The sequence below is a fragment of the Pseudophryne corroboree genome, chromosome 5, assembly GCF_028390025.1.
Source record: "Pseudophryne corroboree isolate aPseCor3 chromosome 5, aPseCor3.hap2, whole genome shotgun sequence".
In the NCBI taxonomy this organism is placed as follows: domain Eukaryota; kingdom Metazoa; phylum Chordata; class Amphibia; order Anura; family Myobatrachidae; genus Pseudophryne; species Pseudophryne corroboree.
The window spans coordinates 258,236,305-258,262,304 of record NC_086448.1 but is presented as its reverse complement, the minus strand read 5'-3'; the positions used below and the strand labels follow the sequence as shown (position 1 = coordinate 258,262,304).

Here is a 26,000-nt window from a genome sequence, read left to right as displayed (position 1 = left end):
AAGTCACGTGTGAAATACTGTATGGTTGATATACAATTTCATTCCTTCTGCGTCATATATTGATAAGACTGGCAGTTGAATAAGTGCACATTAAGCCATTAACATGCACTGGTTGGAAATGCTTGCCATTTGTATCCACTTATAAAGCCACCAAGCTCATTGTGTTCAATATATACCAGCAAATTACACCAAATCAAACACATCGTAGCTATGGGGTTTTTTTTCTATCTGTCAAATAACAAATTCACATTTTAGCTTTCAAAATTATATGCTTTGTAATGAATGGTACTTAGAATGTGTATCCTTTTTTGAACCTACTTGCAACTTTCATCATGTAATCACATAACTAGGTGCAAGTCAAATGATTTGTTTATTTCAATCACACACAAAAAACACATTTTAATGCTAAATATACACTTGGGTGATTTGACATGGGAAGAGCTGTCTCAAAAATGTGGATACATCTAAATCTACAAAATATGACACTTCAATGGTAATGACAAATAGTAGCTGCAACATAAAAATGGCGTAGTACAAATGTTCATAACAATTCATTCTCTAGATCTCCCAATGGTATATTTAGCCCTTAGTATTACAGATTTTGTGTATAATGTGAACTGAAACAAAAATATATTTCTATAATAAATGCTCTAATGAACCAAAAACAAAAATATGCCATAATCTGTAAGACTTTAACAAAGCAAACATTTACAGTATGTCCCCATTACACACAACACCATTTGTAGAAGAAAAAAACAACATATGCCCCAGGCATGAGATTTTTATTTTATTTTAATAGAGACTCTTTACCATTTAGCAGCTTAAAGTGGGTAGTTGTTTAGTTTACACAAGTAAAAATAGCAGCAGTGTTTGGACCAGACAAAGATTATTTTCCTCTTTACCATTGCCCACATGGTAGCTACATCAGAACCTAAGTGCTGATAATTATTGAGGCTTTCTTAGTTTGAAAAGATTAAAAAATAAAAACTGTGTCCACTCATATTAAACAATATTTTCTGGCTACTATAACATGTATACTGCATTTTCATGAAAGAAAGAAAAAAGCTGCCAGCACAGTATATATAAAAAAGAATTCCAATAAAAACCATTGTGTAAAGGTGATGTCCACTCAAAGCAGTCTTTCTATATTTGATCATACAGTATCTTATGTGGAATAATATACAGTATGGCTGTTTTTTGCTTTGTTTTCACAATAGTTTACCTAATTTAAATATACAGTGCTAAAGGTTGAAGTCCCCTATGATATGTAATCACTCGAATAGGAGCAAGTTTGCAGTCCTTAACTGCACACCTGCAATATATGGTGCCTTGTAGCACTTAATGCTTTTGATAACTATTTTTCTTTAACATGTATTACCCTTCTCGTGTACTGTAAGACTACCAAGGATGAGCCTCACTCATCCTCCACAGTGACAGGGGGATATAGAATAAAAAAAATCTTCCCCACCCACATATAGTCTTTCAAAACTAGGAGAACCATAAAATTTGTATAGATGTGATCAAAAGACATTAACCTCCTACAATACAGACACATTATGAGGTCCTGGTATAGGGGAAGATGTATCCTGGTTTCTGGTAATTAATGGGCACTCAGGTTAGAAAGAGGTGGCAAACCCTCTTCCAAAGTATGAGGTTTTTTAATCCTTGTCACCTGTGATCACATAATTTGAATATACAGTACTAAAGGTTGAAGTTCCATATGATACGTGAGTTCACTTGAATAGGAGCAAGTTTGCAGTCCTTAACTGCATACCTACAATATATGGTGACTTGTAGCACTGTGAGCTGGATTATGGTAAATGTAGTTCCTTCCAACATCAGCAGCAGAACATAATTATATTATTAGCTGCTCAGTTGTCTATACTTATGCTTTTATTGGATAGAAGCTCTGCACAGAAGCCATTAATAAAAAACAAAATTAAATAATACAACACAAAGATCATTTCTAACTTCAAATTAAATCATATTAGAGAGCAGTTCTGTAGGTGACCATTGAGCATTAAATGTTTAGGTGGCTTGAGTGGACATCCCTTTAAATAACAAACCACAGAAAACAATAATACATTTAAAGACACGTGGATTCTTGATGTGAACTGTCTTTTGTATGTGATGGGAACAAACAGATACTTTTTTGGATGAACTCATATGAACATCCAATCACGACTGAAAATATATATGTATTGAATAGAATGATATCAATTTGTACATTAATTATAACATGTCTATTACATGTTTGGGAACAATTATAACTAGGATCAAGGGTATTTTCCTCTAAAAGATCATTTTATTACATTCACAAATACCCATACTACACATTATGGTTTTACCTGTTGTGTATTTACTGATTCATTATAAAAATACAGATAACCAGAGAGAAAACAAGTCTTATGGGGCACTTATGGGTCTCTACTAACCCACAAACACGTGGAAACAGCATATGCATTTGTGAATGTTACTGAAATGTTCCTTAAAAGGGATTCCTGACACCAGCTAAAGGTGCACAACTCCTGTAATTTATCTAGTTAATTAGTGATGAGCAAAATGCTTTACTCTTCTTATTTTTAATTTTGTAGATGGTTTTGTGGGTCTGGCATTTATCTGTAGACCTGTTGGCTCACCAATTACTCTCATATCTATCATCAGTAAAAAAAATATGCAGATGGGTTTGCATCCAAATCATGACTGCTCCTTCAGTTACACTTACACTTTTGTAATTTATTATGGAAATGCATGAAATGTGTCCTGAACACTTCTGGATATGCTTGTACATAGAGTGAAAATGAAGCAATGGAAAAATATTTTATTTTCTACGTTCAAACCTCACTGGTAAAGCAAGAAAGGGACATGGTATGGCCAAAAAAAATAGTTAAATGTTTCTCAAATGCAAAGTACATACAGTAGTACCAAGGGCTACTTTATAATAAGTGCAAAAGGGGCAATTACCAAAAATGTAGTTCCATTCTTAGCCCCCACCTCACCTTATCAGCAAAAAATTGGGAGTCCAACTTTTAGAACATACACTGCCCTCTGGAGGCAGAACCACAAAATATCAATTATTTAAGACTTTTTTTAAAGCGGTGAAAATCAATTGGATGAGTAATGTTACCCATGGCTTCCCATTAGCCAGCTCTCATTATTATTCAATTTGAGGGATTTGGGTTTCTAAAAATTAGTTCTGTAGTTTCCATTGACTTATTAAAGCCCTTTTTTATGAAATAAGTAAACATTTAATGTTTCTTTCCCCAAAATGTATGTTCTGTTTTAGTGTCCTCTTTTATACCAAGTAAATGATTGTCAATGATTCATGTAAAAAACGACAGACAACACTTAAATTGTAAACAAAATATGCTGTCATTGTATGCAGGTTTAACAAACTGAGCTACTGAGAGGTCTAGTTAGAAAAACAAGGAAGACTTATAAGTATACAAAATATAAAGCGATACCATAAAAAGGATTTTAGATGCCATAGATAAATGATAGTTGGCTTACGATTTTTTTTTTTTTTTTTTTTAAAGGCTGCAGGTACTATGTGGGATTTATCAGTACTAACTTACCATTGTTTTACAAACAATACTGTATGTATGACACAGAATACCAGTGGAAGCTACTGTAGTTTAAACAGAAATGAAAGTAAAAATTGGTCCGGCCATGTAGGTCAAATAAAAAGAAATAAAAGCTAAACAAACAAAACAAAACATACTGTCTTCATGACTGCTTTAGGTGTCACTTCCTCTTTGGTATAAAATTGGCCATCCATAGGCTGCATTTGATTACAACTAGGAAATACTACAGAAATTGTCAACAATTTCTTCAAGCTATTGCTGTTTTTTTGCAATTTTTTTTAACCGTAAACTCCTACCTAATTTTAACACTACTAAGCTATCTTTTTTTGCAATATGACAAGCAAAGCTGACTAGAAATCTCTTAAAGCTCATAAAAAAGATTGCAGATAGAAAGCACTAATGCCTATGCTAGCGATCACACTTGGTAAATAAACTGAAAATAAAAATTCAAATAAAAAACAGCATTCAACCAAAATAACTGCATTTCCCTCAATGCAGTTCATTTTTTTCATAGTTCATTAATTACAATGTAAAAAGCTACAGCTATCTATAGTTTTTTTCCTATTAACACTTAAGATAAAGTTCAGAGAAGTCCAGACATTTTTTGAATTCTTGCAGACGCCATTTTTTTATCAGCAAAATGTCTCTTTAAAAGAATTTCATCTCAATCTGTAGATCACATATCTAACCCTGGAAACCATATGATATTTCAACACCAGTTAGGTAAAATGAAAATGCCGAATCGTATGCCTCATGTCCTATTTGTATGCTGATTTCTTGCTGTTAGATCTTCAGACGTCCTTAAAATTAAGGCAAGTAGAATTCATGATAATCATTCCTATGGAAGAAAGAATAAACAGAAGCATCTGAAATAAATGAAAAGAAAAAAAATGGGTATCTTAATTTTAGAGGAAGACAGGTATGGTTCCATCTGAAGTGCAGCCTCTTGTCATCAGTTTCTCTCTTCTCAAATGTCTGTACTACTGTATCAGCTGTACACCTGCAGATTGCAATGTTCTTCAAGATCCAGATGAAATGATAACCCAGCATGTTTCTCCCTGGGTATGTCTTCATTAAGAAAGAGTAGCAAAAATAAAATTGTCAGACTACATAACTGAACTTTTTTTTTTGTTCTTTTTTTTTTTTAAGCACTGCACATAAAAAACACTGTTGAGCAAGGTAGAAAAAATTAAAAGGGGGGGACTCTTTTGTTTGATGCCTGTGCAAAGTGGACGTCAACTTCCTGATGAAGTGTTCCATTCAAGGCAAGGTTTTCACACCAACATTCTTCAGTCCTGTTCATTGTCTGCAAAACATATTGCATTAATTCCAATGGATGAGAAATTATACTGAGTATTAAAGTCCAAAGTTTCATACAATGTACAAGTTAGGAATCAATAACAACCTAAATTCAGCTTTGAAGCACAATATAAGACTGAGGGATATATTTATTAAATAGGAGTTTTTAAAAGCTACTAATTATCATCAGCTTTGTCTGATGAATTTGTTTAAACAGCAATAGTAATACATTCAAAATCAGGCTTTGTTTGTTGTTATTATTATTATTATTATTATTATTATTATTATTATCATTTTAAATTCTATGGTCAAAGTTGCTTATAATCGTAGCAAATATATGATAACATTAACCCACACATCTCAAACCAAATATGTGTCTGCATTCTGCGATTTCACTTCCATGAAAGGTAATGCTAGCAAGTGTACCATAAGTCATCATTAATGACTCTAAATGGTTTTCTGCTCCATCTATTTGTAGTCTTATAGACAAACTTTGTGTCTTAGCAGAACTTGAAATCTGTTACAAATAAAATAAGAGTATCCCACAAAACATAATGGAGGTCATTTACATAGCACACAATTTAACTGCGCAGTGCAAAATCACGTTTAGTCCCATTGTGCCCCGTGATCTGCACAAGTGCGTTTACATGTCTACCAAAGTTTATGGGTTTGCAAGGGAGCAGAAGGTTGCCAGGAAGAGTGGTTGTGAGGAATAGGATAGGGGTTTATACTTCAAAGTATATTTGTCTAGTCATGGGGAGCAGTACAGAAAAAAAGTTTTCCTCTTGTGGTACAAGAATTTTTAAAATGAAATGAAGGTGTGAAGCTCGCACATTTTATATAAGGGATTCCAAAAATTATTAAAATTAACTCACCAGCTGGTAGCCTTTAGGTCTCATCTTGTAGTTTTAATTGAATCCAATTTGCACATCACACAGGTGCAGAATTTATATTTGAGCAAACCATATTGCACTGCTAGGTGTGCAAATTCTGCATGCACTTGTATGCTGCATATACACATACTGGCCAGGTTGCTGCATGACATTTTAAAATTGGGGTATTTGGGGCCAAGTACAACTCAGTCAGGTTGTGCAGTTGACATCTGTCCTTGCAGCACACCATGATTTTTCCTGTTACAAATTTTACTCCCAATAGCTCCTAATGCTCAACTCTAAGGAGCCAATTTATCAATTAATAGTTCCTCCATTCTACAGAGCCTATATATCAATAAACATTTTCCCCACTCTATGGATCCTATTTATAAATTAATGTTTGCTCCACTCTATGGAGCGTATTTATCAAATATTATTTCCTCCATTCTACAGAGCCTATATATCAATTCACATTTCCTCCACTCTATGAAGCCTATATCCTCCACTCTAAGGGTCCTACTTATGTATTAATATTTGCTCCACCCTAAAGGACCTATTTACCAATTAATATTTGCTTGATAGCTACTTTACTTTTATACATATCGAATCCCCGTCCAAGGGGTATATTTACTAAAATTCATAATTTTTGGCATTTGGTTGAAGATGAAACACGAATGACATCGGGAGTGATAATTTGCAACTTTTTGTTTTTTTTATGCCTCATTTACTATGCTGTTGTATTCTGCATTGTCGTGTTTTCCGATGTCGATGTCATTCGTAATGTCTGGCAGTGTTTTACGGGAGTGATTAGTAAAACACTGCCGGACTTAACACAATGAATCCCGGCCGCATCAGTGTGATCCGTGCAGGGCTTCATTGTGTACCTTAAAGAAGTGTGGAAAGTGTTAAAAATCACACAAAAAAATTGCATGAGGTCCCCCCTCCTAAGAATAACCAGCCTCGGGCTCTTTGAGACCGTCCTGGTTGTAAAAATATGGGGGAAAAATTGACAGGGGTTCCCCCATATTTTAACAACCAGCACCGGGCTCTGCGCCTGGTCCTGGTGTAAAAAATACGGGGTACAAAAGACGTAGGGGTCCCCCGTATTTTTAACACCAGCACCAGGCTCCACTAGTCAGCGAGATAATGCCACAGCTGGGGGACACTTTTATATTGGTCCCTGCAGCCCTGGCATTAAATCACCAACTAGTCACCCCTGGCCGGGGTCCCCTTTCAGTGCATGGTTCGGGTAATCCATTTTTTTATTTTGCCAAGTCCCTGGATTACAAATTTAAAGAAGAGGACCGATCTACACAGGATTTTTTGTGAGTATGATTTTTATTTACAGGTACCCCGTGGATTCTACTGGAGAAGAGGACAAACTGCTTCATGTCAACATAGGTAAGTATGTATGAATGTAAGTTTGCATGTGTGTTTAATAAAATTTTACTTTCAAGGTGTGTGTGTTCTGTTTTTATTTGGGTATTATTTTTGTAGAACTAGAGGTATTAGCGGGCCTGTTTTTCCCCCGCATGCTGGTACTTGTGGTTCTCCAAGTACCAGCTTGCGGGGGAGGCTTGCTGGGACTTGTAGTACTGCTACAAAAAACAATATTTTTTTTACACTATGGCTATCAGCCCCCCATCCGCCGCCCTTGGATGGGGGGGTCAGCCTCGGACTTCACCCCTGGCCCTTGGGTGGCTGGAGGGGGGGACCCCTTGATTTAAGGGGTCCACACTCCTCCAGGGTACCACGGCCAGGGGTGACTAGTTGGTGATTTAATGCCAGGGCTGAAGGGACCAATATAAAAGTGTCCCCTGGCAGTGGCATTATTTCGCTGACTGGTGGAGCCCGGTGCTGGTGTTAAAAATACGGGGGACCCCTACATCTTTTGTCCCCCGTATTTTTTACACCAGGACCAGGTGCAGAGCCTGGTGCTGGTTGTTAAAATATGGGGGAACCCATGTCAATTTTTCCCCCATATTTTTACAACCAGGACCGGCTCAAAGAGCCCGAGGCTGGTCAGGCTTAGGAGGGGGGACCCCACACAATTTTTTTTCAGATTTTTAGCTCTTACCCACCCCTTCCCACTGATAAACATGCATGAATCTCACAGATCCGTGCATGCCTATCAGAACATGGTAAAAAAAATGCAGGTCTATTTGAAAACTGCTTTTTTTTACGATTTGTATTTTTTCCCGGCAGTGTTTGGCTATTGCCGGCAGTGATTGTGAATACGAAATTTTAGTAAATTACCGAGTTGTATAAAATAACAGGTGTATTTGACCGACGGTGTATTCATTCGTATTTTTTTTCTTTGACTTCCAAAAAAATCTGAATGCCCTCATCACTGCCGAGATTTCAGTTTAGTAAATTCCCGAGATGACACTTTGAAGAAAAAACACCAAATTGGTCAAAATCGGGAGCTTAGTAAATATACCCCTCTGTCTGTGAACTATGATACATGCTTGCGATACTTAATTTCTTATTGCCACGATTAGCAGTGATAAGAAATGAAAATTATTGGATCAAAAATCAGGTAATTAATAAATTGGCCACTACACAATTTCATAAAAACTTTCACAAGCACAGAAAATTTCCACATACAATAAAGAAAGTCCTATTTTTAGTGTGAAAAAAGTTTGATACTAAAGTGGTAGGAGGTTGGACTTTGACAAATACGCACACTGCGCCTCTGGAAATATTTCCATGGCTAGACCTACTATGAGTCACTATGAAACATGTGCTGGGCAGGGTTGGGGTGCCAGTGGCCGGGATCCCAGCTGTCAGCATACCGACGCCAGGATCCCGGGTGCTATAATGCTGTCAGGGGGTTGAGCACAACAAAGCCCCTTGCATGTCACTGACACCTAAGAGTTGGAATAGCCCCTGTTAGCCGGGATTCTGGCTGGTGGTATTGTTAGGGGTCGGGATTCCGCCGTCGGTTTCCTGACCACTGCTGGCAATACCAGACCATCTGATTCCCAGATCTACAGTACATAGAAAATAAAGCTGTTCTGCAGTTCCCATGGAGTGCGCTTCATAAATGACATCTACTCTCCAGACAATCTTTTTCCGTTCTTGAAGTTATATATTTACATTATATTTTGTCTGCTTTATTAGCAGAAACAAACTGAGTTTAGCAAAAACAGATTTTTCATGAAAAGTGAAGCAGTAACATTATAGTTGTTACACATTAGTAGGATATAACATTACCAAGTGCTTACTTAGACTGTTGGTAGGAGTATGCAGGTGAGTGTTCATTACTTGTCTCTACAGTTATTTGTTGCTGCTGTCCACTTGCGTCCTGTGATGAAGATGGCACTGTTTGAGGAGAAGTATCAGCAACAACACCCTATAAATTGGAATAAACAAAGTCTGTTCCTGTGCAATAGCAAAAAGTAAAATGTAAGAACGTGTCTTAACCCTTCAACAGCCAAGGCATATCCGGATGACATGGTTTTGTGTGTGTGTGTGTGTGTGTGTGTGCGTGTGTAGGGGGGGGGATCAGCAAAGCCCCCCTCATGCACACTGATTGGTGGATAATCAGAGTCATTCACCAAGGTGTGCTACTACAGCTACATACTCCATGGCTTCACCAAAGCAGCAGAAGAGGAAGCTGCCTAGCTGTTCCAATTGTGTTTCAAACAGGATACTCTGTCTACCTCTCTGCCCCCAGGCACATCAATGCAGTGTGCAGCTGCAAGCAGTAGGTCCATGCTAAGGAGAGGGAGTGGTTTGCACTATCACACCTCTCTGAATTCATTAGTGGCTGAGTAGGCAAGGGAATACATAGATACACAGAATTCCAATTATTATTATTTTTAATTCTGAGAAGGGGTGTTTGTGGAGGTGTTTTATTTAAATAGACCCTCTAAACGCGCCAGGTCCAGTAAGACTCTTCTAGGTTTGGGCATCTTTTTTGCTGAATAGGCATCTTAGTTGCAATCTGATGAGACTAGGATGTACCTACCAGAAGATTGTGCTGATTAATTTTGTATAGTATCCATCACTTGTATATCTGTGGGCAACTGAGTCTCTGAACCTGTATACGAAGTGCTATGACGCAGCAGACACTGCTTTTTTCCATGCCAAATTCTGTTGTACTTCATAAACAGAGTTGCACACAGAAATACAAGTATCACATATCAATTTAATCAGCACTGTCTCCTGGTGCATCCTAGTCATATTGTGTTGTGAGTAACATGCTTTATCGGCAAAAAAAGATGTCCAACTATATCAGAGTTGCAAGGGACCTGGTGGCTCAATCACGCCAGGCATTTAGCAGTGCTTGGCATATTAAGGCTGGATGTATGGGGACATATCTATAATTTATTTTGAGGTACTGTATTAAATGACTAGCTTAAATCAAAATCAGCTATACTGTAAGTCAAAAAATTCCACTAGATTTGTTTGACATTATCATCCAGTAGCAGATCCAGGCTGCCATGGAGATTAGAATTTGACTCTAAATAGTCAACAATACTTCTTTCCAAAATTATTCCATTAATATTCTCACTATTGGTGTGATACTGGTCATAATGTAGTTATCACATTCTTACCCACTGCTCTTTTTGCATAGAACTGCCTTTGTCATTCCATAATAACTGTCAGCAGTTACTGTTTAAAAGGTTTGGTTAATGCCACTGCAAGTATTGCTCTTGGTTATATACATTTAATTTTTAGAGTGCAAGTAACAAATCTGTAGTAAATACCATGGAAATCCAGTACAATGGAGTATATATGCCTTTACAGTTTGGTGTAGGTGACCCCTTTAAAATGTCAGCAATAAATACAAAGCAATAATAGTTATTTAGAAAGACTACTATTGTATCTAAATAACATTTTGTCATTTTTATTTACTGACAATCTTTTCTCCTTGTTTTTCATCAGTATTTTATATTGTGAGTCTAGTCTGCCTTGGACTAGCTTTCTATCCTCCTATGATTGGGTCTTTTCCTCATATGTTGTTTTCTTATCATTTATACCCGCTGACAGTTCTTCGGAGAACAAATTTATTTTCCTTTTGCTTTCGCTAACATAAGTTCTACTGTATTTAATAATGTACTCTACACCATTTAGTTTATTACAATGAACCACACTCTAGCTGTCAGAGAATCACATAAATGATTTCTCATTTGACTCCAATAACTATCACCTTTCCCTTCATCTAATTTATTCAATAAATCATCAAATTACTTATCTTATTTCTCTCTTTCTCTCTCTCTCTCTCTCTCTCTCTCTCTACACATACACCATCTCTCTTTAACACTCTCTTTCTCTCAATCCACGTACTCACTCTCCCTCTTCCTCACTCTCTATGCCTCTCTTCCTCATTCTCCCTATCCCTCTCTTTCTCCGACTCCCTCCACCCCACCTGCTCTCACTATGGGCCTAATTCAGACCTGATCTCTAGGGTGCGTTTTTTGCAACCCTGTGATCAGGTAGTCGCCACCTACAGGGGAGGGGGAAATCGCTGTTCAGGACAGCTGTACAAACAGAAGTTTGTGCAGTCTCTGCACAGCCCAGGACTTACTCTTCCAGTGCGATGATCGGGGCCAGAGCTGACATCACAAACCCTCCCTTCAAATGCCTGGTCCCTCCTGCATTTTTCCGGACACTCCCTGAAAATGGTCAGTTGCCACCCACAAATGGGCTCTTCCTGTCAGTCACCTTGCGATCGCCCCTGCGATCACTTTTCTCGCAACATCCCATTGCTGCCCGGCGCTGCAGACCAACGTGCCTGCGCATTGCGGTGCATATGCATGCGCAGATCAGACTTGATTGCAGGCTGTATGAAAACGCAGCCTAGCAATCAGGTCTGAATTAGACCCTGTATCTCACACACAAACACACACAAATTCTCTTTCTCCCTCTCCATCAATCCCTCTTCCTCCGTTCTCACTCAACCTCCTTCTCTTTATCCCTCTCTTCCTCTCCCACCCAATTCCACCCCACCCTCTCTCTCTCTCTCTCTCTCTCTCACTAAGGGGCATATTGATTCAATCCTAGACACCATAATTACATTTTCTTAATGCTGCTATTCGCAGCAGTAAGACACCTACAGGGACAGGGGCTCCTTGCGGTGGTGTACAAGTGAAGGGATCGCTAATGCACACATGACCAATACCTCACCTGCTAACTATTGCTATCTGTAGCCTATAATGTATTTATTAACATAAATTGTTATAGCGCCAAAAGATTCCATTGAGCTTTACAATTATAATGAATGTCTGTACTTCTCACAAAAAATATCTCCTCCTCTAGCACCAGGATGCAAGCGGTCTCTTTTGAACTTCTGAGGTAATGACTAATGCAAACCTTTCCTCCATGTATCATTTATAAATCATGTATTAAAACAGGGGTTGCCAAACAACAGCCCATGGGCCAAATGTGTCCTGCCACCTGCAGAAATCTAGCCCCATCCCAGATTCCTCTGGACAGGAATTCAGCAGCTCTGCGCCATTGGACACAAGGCCAGTAACAAATGGTGCTGAGATGGGGGAAGTTTGCTGAAGAGGTCTGGTGGGGGCACCCATTCAGCATTGCTAAGGGGGAAAAATGTCCCCTTCTGCATCCGCCACTGCCCCATTGTGCAGACACCACTATAAGTACTGTTTTTCTAAAAAACAAAATGTAAGTGGGGTGGACACACCTCTCCAGATTTGGTAATGCCTCCTGCCCCATCCTCCCAATACCTGGGCCCATGGCCATTCTTGCCGGTCCTGCTAGTGATGTCACTGTGAGTGCATCATGGCTGGCTCCCTGTGGCCAGAAGGATTACTCAGGGAAGTGCCCATGGGGCAGACTGAAGGTGGAGCAGTAGAGGTTTGGCATGACTGGATTGACATGTGTGGTGCATGGATGATGGAGAAAATTGGACCTTCCATTGTGAAGGTAAGTAAGGCAAGAGCATTAGGGGATGTCTGCACTTGCAATACAATAGCATTAGTGGACTTTGAGCATATTAAGGGCATAACTAAGGGGGCTGTAAGGCTGGAATATAAAGGAGTGAGAGAGCTCTGAAGCTGACATATAAAGGGGCATGACTGAATGGCTGTATGTGCCATATTACCAGTTGGGAGCATTACTGTGTGGCTTGTTAATAATTGAGAGCATTATGGTGGCATAACAATTCATGACATTATGGTGTGGCTTATTTTCTATTGGTGCATTACTTTGTGAAATAATATAAACTGCACTGAGCAACAAAATAATAATGACCTAATTGCTGGAAGGATAACTAAGTAAATATTTTGTAGCCCTCCATCCAAACAAGTTAATTTTATTAATATGTCACTCCAGGAAAAAGTTTGGATGCCTCTGTCTTAGGGGTGTATTCAATTGGTTGTGAGATCTTTTCAACAAAAATTGACGCAGCTATTGAGACCAATTTTTGATTACTGCAGCTCTGTGCCCTCCCAATTCTCATGCTATCCAATTGCCAATAAATTGAACGCAATCATTTTTTTGCAAAAAGCTGCTTAAAAAAAACTGGGGAAATCAGTTTAAATATTGGATAACAGTATGGATGTCTATTAACTATTTTGTGCTTTTAAAATGTTTCAAATGACTGATTTTTGCATTTTTTAGAAAAATAAAAAATATAAAACACAAGTTTTATCATTTAACTAAATGTAGGTAAAATTTGGGGTGCATAAAAATGCAAAAAAAGTTTATTTTTGGCTAATTTTAAACCACTGTAACTTTCACCTGCAATGTTTAAAATACCAGTCCCATATCTTTTAACCAATTATTTTGACTTTGCAGAATTTCACCTCAATCATGACATGTAATTATTAGCCTAATTGAGCTAATTAAAAACTTTAAATTGTCTAATTAATCATAAGGATGGATGTCCCAGGGGTTTTGAACCATGTCCCAACATTTTTACCTTAAATTAATTATTTCCCCAACTCTGGGACTGCAAGAAAAAGGTGTATTCATTTTTTATTGAAATTACCATGGCTAAATGTAATACCCTGGAACTGCAAGGGTTAAAACACTGCAAGGGCCTGCAAGCACCAAGCAACTGTGGCACTACAGGTGCTAGCATGACTGTGTAATAAAAGTAAAAGGGTTGCTGGAGCTGCATAGAACTGAGCCAGCAGTCTACAGCTTGCAGCACAGAAGGGGTTATCAGCCCAGCTCACAGCAAGACAGATCAGCCTGCAAAAAGCAAAGGCAGGGCTCACCAATTTGCAGCTCAGGGCGGGAAATCCCAGATGAAATGTCTCCCCGGGAATAAAAGGTTAGAAAAGGTTGTCATGCAGCAGCATAGTCTTTGCAGCCCTGAAGCCTGGAGTGTTAGCTAGGAGAAGCACGTGTGTTAGCCAAGAGAGAAGCATGGTGTGTGAGCTAGAAAGATGTAGCCTCAGTGAGAGCTCTTAACATGTTTATGTGGGGAGAGATGCCAGACGCAGCAAGGCACCTGACAGAGGGAGAGACTGCAGTGTGAGAGCAGCAGTACTCAGAATCCAGTGAAAGGGTGATGCCAGGAGAAGAGTGTTTTAAAGGTGTGAGTCTCAGGAGAGGATGTATCTGGGTGAGTGGTTGGAAGCCACGCGGCATGATTAGAAGCCCCCCATGGACAAGAGTCCTCGATAAGACAGAGAGAGGGTCAGTAACCTGGTATGTGTAGCACTACTGGTCACAGAATACCCTGGTACATACTGCTGTTCACCATATTTATGCCGCTGCAATTAAGTGATGTGCTGGAGGAGGTGCCCTGATGTGGGATCTAATGTAACCATTATGCTTTGTGCTGGAGGAGTGTTCAGAAGTTATCCTTGCTATATCCCTGTTTTATGTTACATAAACTTTATGCTGTTTTATGAGATGGCCTAGCGCCCAAATCTTTATACACTACACCGACACCTGTAGTCCACTCCCACAATGCAACTGTAATTAAACACCTGATTATTCAGGGGACCCTCTATTATCTGTGCCTAAACCCATGACCAGCCAGGGCAGAGTAAGTGTGATGCACTATACACAGTGACTGCAGTTTTTGGTTTTACATAAATTTCTCACAGCCAATTAAATAGAAAAAGCCCTGTGTCCGGCCATAAATTCTTGCGCTGTGTGAAATATAAATGTGGCGAATGGATATGCCCCTTAAGGGGTCTGATACAAAGACAAAACTTCAGAGAGGAAACATTGAAATTGCTGCCTACCCATACTTCTTTTGCAACAGGAAAAAGTTGATTCACTGATTCAAATCACTGGTAATGTGATACATAGTATTAGTATTAGTATAGCAAAGTAGTAAATTGGGTAGCCTAGCATCAGAAATGGAACCAATAATGGAACTTGAAGTATGTAATAATAGCATGAGGAGCACAATCAAATATATGGGGAAGTCACTGATTGAAAACATGTTGGGGCAGAGTGCAGCAAGTTTTGTTACACTGATTATGTATAGAGCACACTGGGGAACAGTAATACCATATAGAAGCACTGTGTGGCATGTGAGCCCAGTTTCTGGTATGGCAATTATGAGAACAGGGTCATTAATTATATATGGAAGATAGTTTAACTGCACTGGTTATTGCAATGTATCATAAAACAAATTATACTGGTGCCTTCAAATATTACGCTATCTGTTAAATTAATATAGTTTATACGGTATATCTGAGTACTCCTGATTCAATACAGAAGGGGGTGCTACCATTGACAGAGATTAAAAATACAAAAATTCCAAAAGAAGGAAAAATAAATAAATCCATATTGGTGCATTTTTTGTTTTATTGGTATTACAGGATAAGATACTTTGATATAATTATATGTAACAATATATGTATAAATAATAAAAAGAATTAAAAATAAAAAGATCTGAAGTGAAAGAAAAATAAAGATCACAATTTAAAACTGCCTAATGCACGTTTCACTATCTAAGCTTTCTCAGCCAATAGCTCAGGTAGCGAAACGTGCATTAGGCAGTAGTCCACATGGTGTGTGTGCCAATAACACATTAGACAACTATGGCTGCAACGTTTCAATATCTATATATACATATACAGTATTGGTAAGCGGCAGCACACATTAATCAGTAAGTCCACAACAGAAGATGAATGCAACATTTTGATGCTTTATTGTATCGTCATCAGGCACAATAATTTGCATTAATTTGCTGTTGTGGACTTATTTATTACCATGTGCCACTGCTTACCACTACTGTATTTGGACTCCGTTCTGGGATTGCCTGCAGATGGGCACTAGAGAAATTGTGTGAGTTAATGGCTGTGCTTCCATTCCTTCATAGTATATATACATATAGGAATATAATAACTTGTGAAAGCACTGCTCCATATAATCACTAGTGGATGTGTAATGCAGCTTTCAGACTATTTTGACCTAAAGATGCACCATTATTAAACATTGCTTGGCTCAGCACATAAATAGGCATGGGAGCATAATGCAATAACAAATCATTGTTCCTTTATTTTGAGTGTGCTGCTCCATATCAACGCAGGTAGACTTGCAATGTAACTATCAGATCATACTGACATCAAGCGGCATCATTATTAAACTCTGCCCGGTTCAGTAAACAAACAGTGGGAATGGGAGTATAATATAACAATAAATCATAACTGCTTTATGCAAATACCGGCTTGTCTGTAAAGAAGCTATCAGACCACTTTAATCAAGTCCCACAACATCTGGATATCATTAGGTTTAGTATTAATAAAACATCTGTATTATACAAAATTAGGCTTCTACTGCTCTGTATAATTGTTGGCTCATGTGATAGACATCTATTAGACCACACAAATGCATGAAGTGGAATTGTTACTAAGCACCATTTAGCCCAATATGAAGAAGACAAATGCATCACATAATAATGTGTGTATTGCTGAGATAATAGGGGCATGTGGATTCAGATGCTGCAGTAACCATACATAGATATTAAATGATACCATCGTATAATACCATCTATTTTAATACAATGACAGTGGTTGTATTATGTTGAAACACCGCTATTGTTGGCGGAACATATATATGGTATTCTTGACATATTAACAATGAGGTTAAATTAAAACTACATATGAATAATATCTTATTATATAATGTGGCTGTTTAGCCGCACTAACACATTACACAAAGGTCTTTGTTTAGCATTGTTTAGATATAGAATATCTTCATTAACCAACAATACAGATTTTTGTAAGAGACTGCTCCCTTACTATTCCTTTATTGCTTTTACATATGTGCCAATTAGCACAATATATTCTCCTTGATTAATAAAGAAGTGCCTCCCAGGGCTGCAAATAAAGATATTTTTCCTAAACATATAACAGTATTTGCAATCTCATTCAGCTATGAATGTGTGTGGTGAATAGAATCAACACAATCCTATAAAATTCACAGGAGACCATGCTAAAGATTAAGTCTGTAACGTAGTGAATGATATATTTTGCAACATATAATGGTTAGCTACATCACCTCAATAAAACATTACACACTAACATCTGCAGAGATTAGCAGATTTATTATCTACATACAGTCTATAGAGTGTGAACGGGTTGGGTACGGGTGACCAGCAGTCAGGATCCCGGCAGTCAGCTTATCGACACTGGGATCCAGGTCGCCACAATGCCAACAGGGGGTTAGCACAACAAAGGACACCCATGAGTGAGAATAGTCGTGGGCCCCCTGTCGGCATTCTGGTGGCTGGGATCCCGGCGTTGGTATGCTGACCGCCAGGACCTAAACCGCCGGGATCATATCTACATCCCATATGAACCAGCATACAGAGTTTAAAGGGAACTGAAGAATTGCAACTGATTAGTTGCAAATTACCACTGATAATCATTTAATATTATACTTGGGTACAATACAATAGATTTGCACATTTTTGTGGCTCTGTTGGTTACATTTTAGATGCAGCACATAAGTATAATATAGCAGAATAAGAAAAGACAATCATTGACAATTTTTTAATTGCAATCTTTATTTTTCTTTCACCTCAATTCTTTGCTTTTATTTCACTATTCCTCATGAGTAATATAATATAATACATTTATATTGTTTCATATAATGCTATCAAAGTATTTTATCCTGTATTAACAACAAAGTTATATTTTAATCATAATTTTACATGGCATTTTTGCAAATTCTTGTTCTTCCCCAGTGAGAATATGTTGACGCTACATATATTAAAGATGATACATACTTGCCTACCTTTGAAAATGTATTTAATGGAAATGACTGTGGCTTAAAGAAAGTGCAAGGCACTGCCGTGGGTGTGTTTCCTGCTCTGCCAAATATTCATGCCTTGCTCCACCTATGGAGTGTATCAACATTGCATGTACATACTGCATATTAGTTAATCCATGTATTTATTTATATTTAGTAACAGTAGGTTTACAATATATTCCCTAGTAACAGCATTTTAGAATAATGTATTAAGTATATGGAAACTAGTATTCTAGACAGAATGACCTTAACCACTTAACTGGTTTTTATTATTTTTTCAAAACTGCTCAGAAATTGTTTTTTTTTAATGATTGCATTAGGTTACAAACATCTGTTTAAGACTTTGCCTGCATGATTTTATAAAAAAAATGAAAAAATCTATTTTTAAATAGGTGACCGATACATCTGACTGTAGATGACCGATACATCTGACCATAGATTACAGGAACATCGCAGCATTGGGGGTAATTCAGACCTGATCGCTGATGTGCATTTTCGCACAGCAGGTGATCAAATCTGAACTGCGCAGGCATATGCACTGCAATGCGCCAGCGCGTTGGACAACTGCACCAGGCATCGGTGCCTAGTGACGAGATGGTGCGAAAAAAGTGATCATACGGACGATCACAGGGTGATTGACAGGAAGAGGCCATTTGTGGGTGTCAGCTGACCGTTTTGCAGCAGGGTCCGGGAAAATGCAGGTGGGCTCAGGCGTTTGGAGGGAAGGTTTCTGATGTCAGCTCCGGCCCAGATCACCAGAAGTCCATTGCAGTGGCTAAGTAAGTCCTGGGCTGAGCTGAGACTGTATAAACTGATGTTTGTGCAGCTCTGCTATAAATGCATTCACACACCTGCACAGACCTTTTCCCCTCCCCCTGTAGGAGCCGGAGGCGATTATCTGATCGCAGGGCTGGAAAAAACGCACCATAGTGATCAGGTCTGAATTGCCCCCATTGTGGCTTTACATTTTTCTGTCGATTGCTCCTCTCTGCAGCTGCTGGGTAGGTGTACACTGGGAGGGTGAGGATCAACTCCAAAGGTAGCCATGAGGATGCCCACCATGAAGCTCTGCAGATTATATGCATCTCCTACCTTAGCCTGCACATTGCTGCAATGTGTTCTCACGCCTGTGCATTGACATCGCATTCACAATTTAGGGATCCTTGCCTACCCTCCTTGGGCAGCAGTAGGTGATTATACATTATTTTTGCAGGTATTCCAGGAACGTAGGTAACGATGTAATAATAACATGGTTTGGTATGTGATGTCACAGTAATGTCAGGCTGTGAACATGATTATATTTACATATTACCCTATGGCAGATCGTCCCTGAAGACCCCTCTGTAAGATCTGATCATACAATTACTATCTTCTTGGGTAACACACTGATAGCATTTCAATAGTTCTGTCAGTTTACATATTTAACATAGTAGTATGACGTGAGGTTTTGGTTCTGTAAATCCCGTGGGCAGGTGATCTTCCCTAAATGACTTGGAAATTTGAGATAATCTCTTGATTTTGTTTAAATTGTATGTGCATCACGTTTTGCATTAATATATCTCTTTTGTGTAGAGTACACTCTGATGTTCTATTTTCTTCTTTTCTGAGTGTAAACTGAATATAGTATGGAGGCATGATTTATCCTAATTTGGACCCGGAAATTAATATCAACTGGGAAGGTGTTCCAAGTTTGGATCAGATTCAGTAAAGACTTTATTATTGACACTGGGTACAGGTCTATGCAGAGAATACATAGATTTTTTGATCACATATTTGTATATTTTGAAATACTGTACTGTACTGAGAGGCACCTTTTTGTATATTTTGAAATACTGTACTGTACTGGGAGGCACCTTTTTGTATATTTTGAAATACTGTACTGTACTGGGAGGCACCTTTTTGTATATTTTTAAATACTGTACTGTACTGGGAGGCACCTTTTTGCTTTTTGTTTCATATTTCACGTAGTGTTTAGCTCATAAATAAATTGATTGTATGCTCTTGCATGTCCTTGTCCTTAGGAAACTACAAAATACAGATTTAAATGTTTTGTTTGTCTTCTTAAAAGACATGTTACCTTTAGCTAGAATAAATCACTTATTCATGAGTATCGACAGTATGGGGAAAATTTACTGGGCAGAGGTTCTCTATGCAGTTTACAAACCACGACACAGAATTTTCAGATCCAAACCAACAGATTAACTATCCTGCAATTTGGAGCCCAAAAATGTGAACTGCATTTTAAGTATGGTAGACTGCAAGGATCCAAACCACGTGTGGTTTAGAGAAGCAAACAGCTGATTTTCAAATCAAACTTTACTGTAAAAAGTCAAACTATTAGGTCACACTGACCAGAGAAAAGGATAGGTGAGATCCAGAGGAAAAGAAGAAAAGCTCAAATAAATAAATATTACCAAAACAAATACATTTACTGCAGGCAGGTTACTGCTCTCTTGCTAAAGAAAAAAAAACTGTAGTTGAAAAGCAATTTTAGAACTGTTAAAGTATCTTGCTGTTGCTGTTTTGTTTCATCAGTGGGCAAAACTTTGAACTACAGTACCATAAAAAAGAGCAATATGTTATTACTTTTTACCATCTCTCTACTCCCAAAAACATTCAGTAAGCGTGATTTGAACTTTTGTGTCATGTAATACCTCTGGTGAGAGTTTCTCACACTGTGAAGTGGGTTTTTCAGTATACAGACCTTTTATCTATGTCAAGCAGCCTTAACTAAAGTAATGGCAATCTACACTAACTAATAGATATCAGAAAATTACAACCAAACACAACAAAAAAGAATAGTGGCGAAACAAATCTCCTGTTATGTAACAGTTATGTAAAAGTATTTAAATCCTCTGATGCAGCAAAATAGTTTAAAACAAAGCATAACACCCTTGCTGCATCAGAAATCACTTGCAGAATTTGTTAGTGGAAACCAGGGCCATAACTACAATAGGTGTGTGCAGAGGGAACACCGCAAATAGCGCTGCAGGGTAAGGGCCGCTGTTAGTGGCACTTGTCAATTATCTGTTTTAATTACTTTTACTTGCAGCTTCCCCCCCTTTTTGAAGCCCAGCATCTTCTGACTGCCGCTGTCTCCTTCCCTGACCCCTTCTGTCACTAATACCAATAAAAAACATTCATGAATTCATCTTGAGATTTCTTTGTTATTCAGTCACACTGTTCTTTATTACATTTGAAAATGCTGACATACCAGGGATTTGAACCCATTAGCTGCGGCATTGCAGTCAGACAATCTATTTATTGTGCTATCTGCTCTTGCATAGAAAGATAGATAATTCTAAACTAGAGAATTTTAACTATTTGAATATTAACTTGTGCTTTGTGAAAAAATGGTCAGCATTGCGGCTGAGCAGATCTATGTAGGGTGTGGCTGCAAGAGATTGGATGTGTGGCTGCACACTACATAGATTTGCTCAATTGCAATGCTGATTATTATTATTATTATTTTTTTTACAAAGCACCAGTAGCTTTATATAGTGTTCATAGCTTTTATGCAAGATCAAATAGCTCAATGAGTAGGGTGTTTGATTAGAATTTAGCAGGTTATAGGTTTGAATCCTGGGTTTGGCAGTATATTGAAATGTGTTATTTAATAAAGAGTATTGTAACTGAATAACAACAAGCTCTCAAGTTAAGTGCACGAATGTGCTATAAAGAGTATTTGTGTCCAAATCCATTTTCTTGCAGTGGCTTATAAATGTGTGTGTATTAATTATATATATATATATATATATATATATATATGGAAGGGGCATCATAGCATCGGGTTACTCTGGGATCAATCTTGTCATGCCCCTTCTCCATGAGGCATGCGCCTTACTATTGAAAAAAAAAGGGGGACAGGGCGCCAATTCTCTGTCTGGCACATGGCACCAAAAAATCTAGTTACTACTCTGGTGGAAACATTCATCAGTAGAAAGGTTTTTCACCCTGCAATGGTATGTGATTTGAACAATCTCATATATCAGAACCATGTCTATCATATTTGCTACTGTATTTTTTTCTGGTGGTTTGACATGCAGTTTTGCGAAAAGCAGCTTTATACATTGCATGATTTGTATTTTTTCCACAGTACTGTTTTCAAATAATGCTAAGTAATGTACTGTTTGATCTCGAGTAAATCTCATGGTTTACACACTCCAGATAAAAACACAGAGAACAAGCAGTTGGTGAAACTCCACTAAAATAATCTCTTGCTGTATAATATTGCCTCAGCTCACACAGCACTGTTTGTGGTGTTTGTCAGCTGCTGGAAAACTGTGTCCATGAACTAGAATAAGGACATACTGTAGGACAGGATGTTTCAAAGCATAATATGCAAAAAACAAAACAAAACAAAGAAAATTGCAGTTTTCTAAAGGTTTACTGTAATACATATAGACCCAAATACTGTATGTATTAAAAAGTCCTGTCCCCCACCCCCACCCCCCTGATGCAACAGCAGTGCCCATAGAATTGTATGGGGCTGTGATATGCCCATATATAGCAAGCTCCAGAAAGCATATATTTCCACAGCTTGTACACGAAAGACATCGGCATCAATTGATGGTATAGGCTATATAAGCCTGATATAGATATAGTTAAATGGATAAACTCTACAAGCTGTCTCTTAACTGAATGTTATTGTGAATGACTCACCATCCACAATAACTTCACATGTCTGAGTCACCAGACTGCTGATTAGACTGCAGGTGCATGCTGTTTACCTGGCTCTATAAAAGCCTTTCTCTGTGTTATTGGAGCATCTAAGTGCTGTACGGCTGTATAGTACTTATCCCAAGAGAGATTGATGCCTTATCGTATTGACTGCTGTTTATTTTCTATCACTTATATCCTGTTATCTTCAAAAAAACCTACTCTAGTTTGGAATCAACGTGTGGACTAAGCATCTGCCAATACTTTTCGCGAAATCCTCTGGAAAGGAATAAGATGGATCCCACTCCTTCTCCCTCAGCTTTCCGATGAGCAGGCTAATGGCCTGGCATGAGCAATTGCACTTCCGGGTTGTTAAAAAATGCTGGTATGCTTTGGAATAGGGGTGGGATGTATTGTAATGTATTTGCGCTACTTGATACAGCCCGCCCATAAAGACAGAAGGCTCAGTCTAGTACCCTCTTCTTTCCTTCTTTAAGTGTTTATTGCAGGTTTATTGCAGTAATTTTGTTTTTGTATTGTTCCAAAATCAAGCATTTGAAACCTCCTGCCTTTTCAAGTGCAGAGAGACATTTTGCCTATATATGTACAGTATACCACATAATGATTTTGCATGAAAAAAAAGAACTTTCAGGAAAAATAAAATCAACTTTAACTTCAAGTGCAAAAGGATAATAAAACAACAATAAACTAACTATACGCTTGTTACTTTCTGTTTGCTGAATCAAGGCCAATTTTAGCTGTACTTTCAAAATTTGTAATAAAAATTTGTACGTTAAAAACAATAAGATAAATAGCATAATATACAATGTGTATAAGCACTAGTGACCCCCAAACTTTTGTGTTTAGAGGGAAAATCAGTTTTGCTTTGCTACTGTCAATCCTATAAAACCGCTGCTCCACTATTTAGCATCGAATATAATTTACAAAATAATCTAATGGAGCAGTACCTAAAATGAAGGTTATAGATTTAAAATATTTGGTATAACAGCATTTTTACTTTAAAGCACACTTGTCTACTCTCCCAGAAAGGCCGGGAGGATCCCAAAAATGAGGTGGCACTCCCGGCCACTTAGAAAAGAAGGGAAGTCTCCTGGAACTAGCCAGCTACCCGCATACTCCTGGCTCCGCCCTCATCCATTCCCTTTTGCAGAGGTTAAGTGGGCGATGAATCGCATCATTGTAGCCCCACCCTCGGTTTACAATGCCGGTAATCTGGGCATTGAATAGCAGAGGACGGGGCCATGATGACGTGATCGTGCCTCCACACCCCCACCCCGCCTGCCTATGCCCCCTGTTGAGCCAACCTGGCTGTCTCCTCCCAGATGGGTCAGCCATAATGGAAGCAAGTATGCTACACTGTGCTTTTCAAAGCCACAGCATAAGCAGACTTTTTTTGTATTTTATTGTATATAATTGTCTCATTAATTTCACCTGCTGAAACCAATGAAGACAGAATGGCTTTGAAAAGTGCTGCATTGTAAATAATGCCCTAGAATTTTGGACATGGTAATTTTGCTATTGCATCTTACTCAATACATAAGCATAACATACAAACGTGCTTTTTCATTACATGCAATACAGTACACTTTCAATTAATTAATTGTAAATATATTACAAAGGATCTCATGTATGTTACACACTTACCTCAACTTGAACAGCTGTGGGAGGCACAGGGGTATACTGGGGAATATAGGCCCCTTGCATAGGTGCAGCAGTCATATACTACAAACAAAAATAATATCTTATTAGTTATATTAATAAATGTACTTCTAGCATTTTTTTTTATTGCAAAATGAAAATACTACATGATTCACTGTTACACAAAGCTGTAGTGTATTTTGCCATAGCTGCATCTGTGACTTTATGGCAATGAAACTGTAATATCACACACAAGAGTGTATGTAAATTTGCAAGGATTATGACGCCTACTTTGTGTGTCTTTACTTAGACACAACAAGTCCTCTTGGCATGTTTTTAACACTACAATTGGCTACACCATGGAAACTTGCACTTGCCCCATGTTAGGAGCAGAATGAGTAAGTGGGTTGGCAACCAGTTGTGCAACATGCCCACAGCACTCCCATAAACACGCCCATAGGATGGTGAATCTTTGTGCATCTGAATAGTAGAGATGTGCGATTTGGTTCTCCAGAAATCCTAATCCATACGAATTTTGTGAATCCAAACCGAACAAAAACCGGTCCGGATCTCCCAGAGAAGATCAAATCCAAGCCAAGTCCCTGTTTGTATCCTCTCGTAGCAAAAATTACATGATTTTAGCTGTTTTATCGATTTGTTTCAATGATTATCGATTTTTTTATTTATTTTGTAACCAGACCAAAAACGAATTTGAACCAAAACACTTGATGGTGGTTTTGCCAAAACCAAAACACGAAGATAAATTAGAACCACAATCAAAACACGGGGGTCGGCGCACATCTCTACTGAATAGCCACCTCCCAGCACATTTACAATATATTTCTCAGACCGCGTATATCATTACTGCGACTGGCTGTGTGTATACACCACGCTATGCATGCGCTGTGCAACATATCAGCTACACAGACACATGCATAGTTGAAAATCACAGGCCATTTGCACGGAGATCAGCATTACCTGCTACTCAGAATCAGGTCTTAGTTGTGTTGGTGCAGAACAATGAATAACACAACATTCAGCAAGGCAGCTTCCACTGAAACTTCACAAGGTGTAACATTCCTTGATGATTGTATATATTATTTGGGATCAGTATGAATTACCGATGGTTGGGGATGCCGGCCATAAGTATAAAAACAACGGCATCCCTGCCGCCACTTTGCCTGCAGTGGAGCGAGCGCAGAGTCCTTTTGCGGGCTCGCTGTGCTATGGGTGTCGTGGACAACCACGAGTGGGAATAATTCCTGTGAGCTGGGATTCCGTGTGGCGGCACTGTCAGCTGTCGGGATTCCGGTGTCGGCATCCTGACTGTGGGATCCCAACTGCCAGCAATTTAAGTACATCCCATATTATTTCCCTGTATTTGTCACTTTTTATTATATAAAACATTTTTAAACTCCTTTAATTCATTTGTCATCACAGCATCTCTTGGCAAGAATTTCCACAGCCTCACATCTCTTGTAGAGATGAGCGAGTTCGGTTCCTCGGAATCCGAACCCCCCCGAACTTCAGCCTTTTTACACGGGTCCGAGGCAGACTCGGATCTTCCCGCCTTGCTCGGTTAACCCGAGCGCGCCCGAACGTCATCATCCCGCTGTCGGATTCTCGCGAGGCTCGTATTCTATCGCGAGACTCGGATTCTATATAAGGAGCCGCGCGTCGCCGCCATTTTCACACGTGCATTGAGATTGATAGGGAGAGGACGTGGCTG

General features: G+C 38.5%; 1 protein-coding gene across 3 annotated transcripts in view; it reads right to left on the bottom strand.

Moving 5' to 3' along the window:
• Nucleotides 1-368: 368 nt before the first annotated feature.
• Nucleotides 369-26,000, bottom strand: part of RBMS3 (RNA binding motif single stranded interacting protein 3) — a 932,710-nt gene continuing 907,078 nt past the window's right edge. Inside the window, exons 12-14 of one of the 3 annotated variants that reach the window (XM_063922277.1) lie at nt 24,278-24,355; nt 8,983-9,110; nt 369-4,890 (exon numbers count right to left, since the gene is read on the bottom strand). In XM_063922277.1, coding sequence (XP_063778347.1) covers nt 4,884-4,890; nt 8,983-9,110; nt 24,278-24,355 — 213 coding nt within the window. In that variant the 3' untranslated portion in view covers nt 369-4,883. The remainder of the gene's footprint in view (nt 4,891-8,982; nt 9,111-24,277; nt 24,356-26,000) is intronic. The other 2 variants (XM_063922278.1, XM_063922276.1) reach the window with 2 other exon arrangements.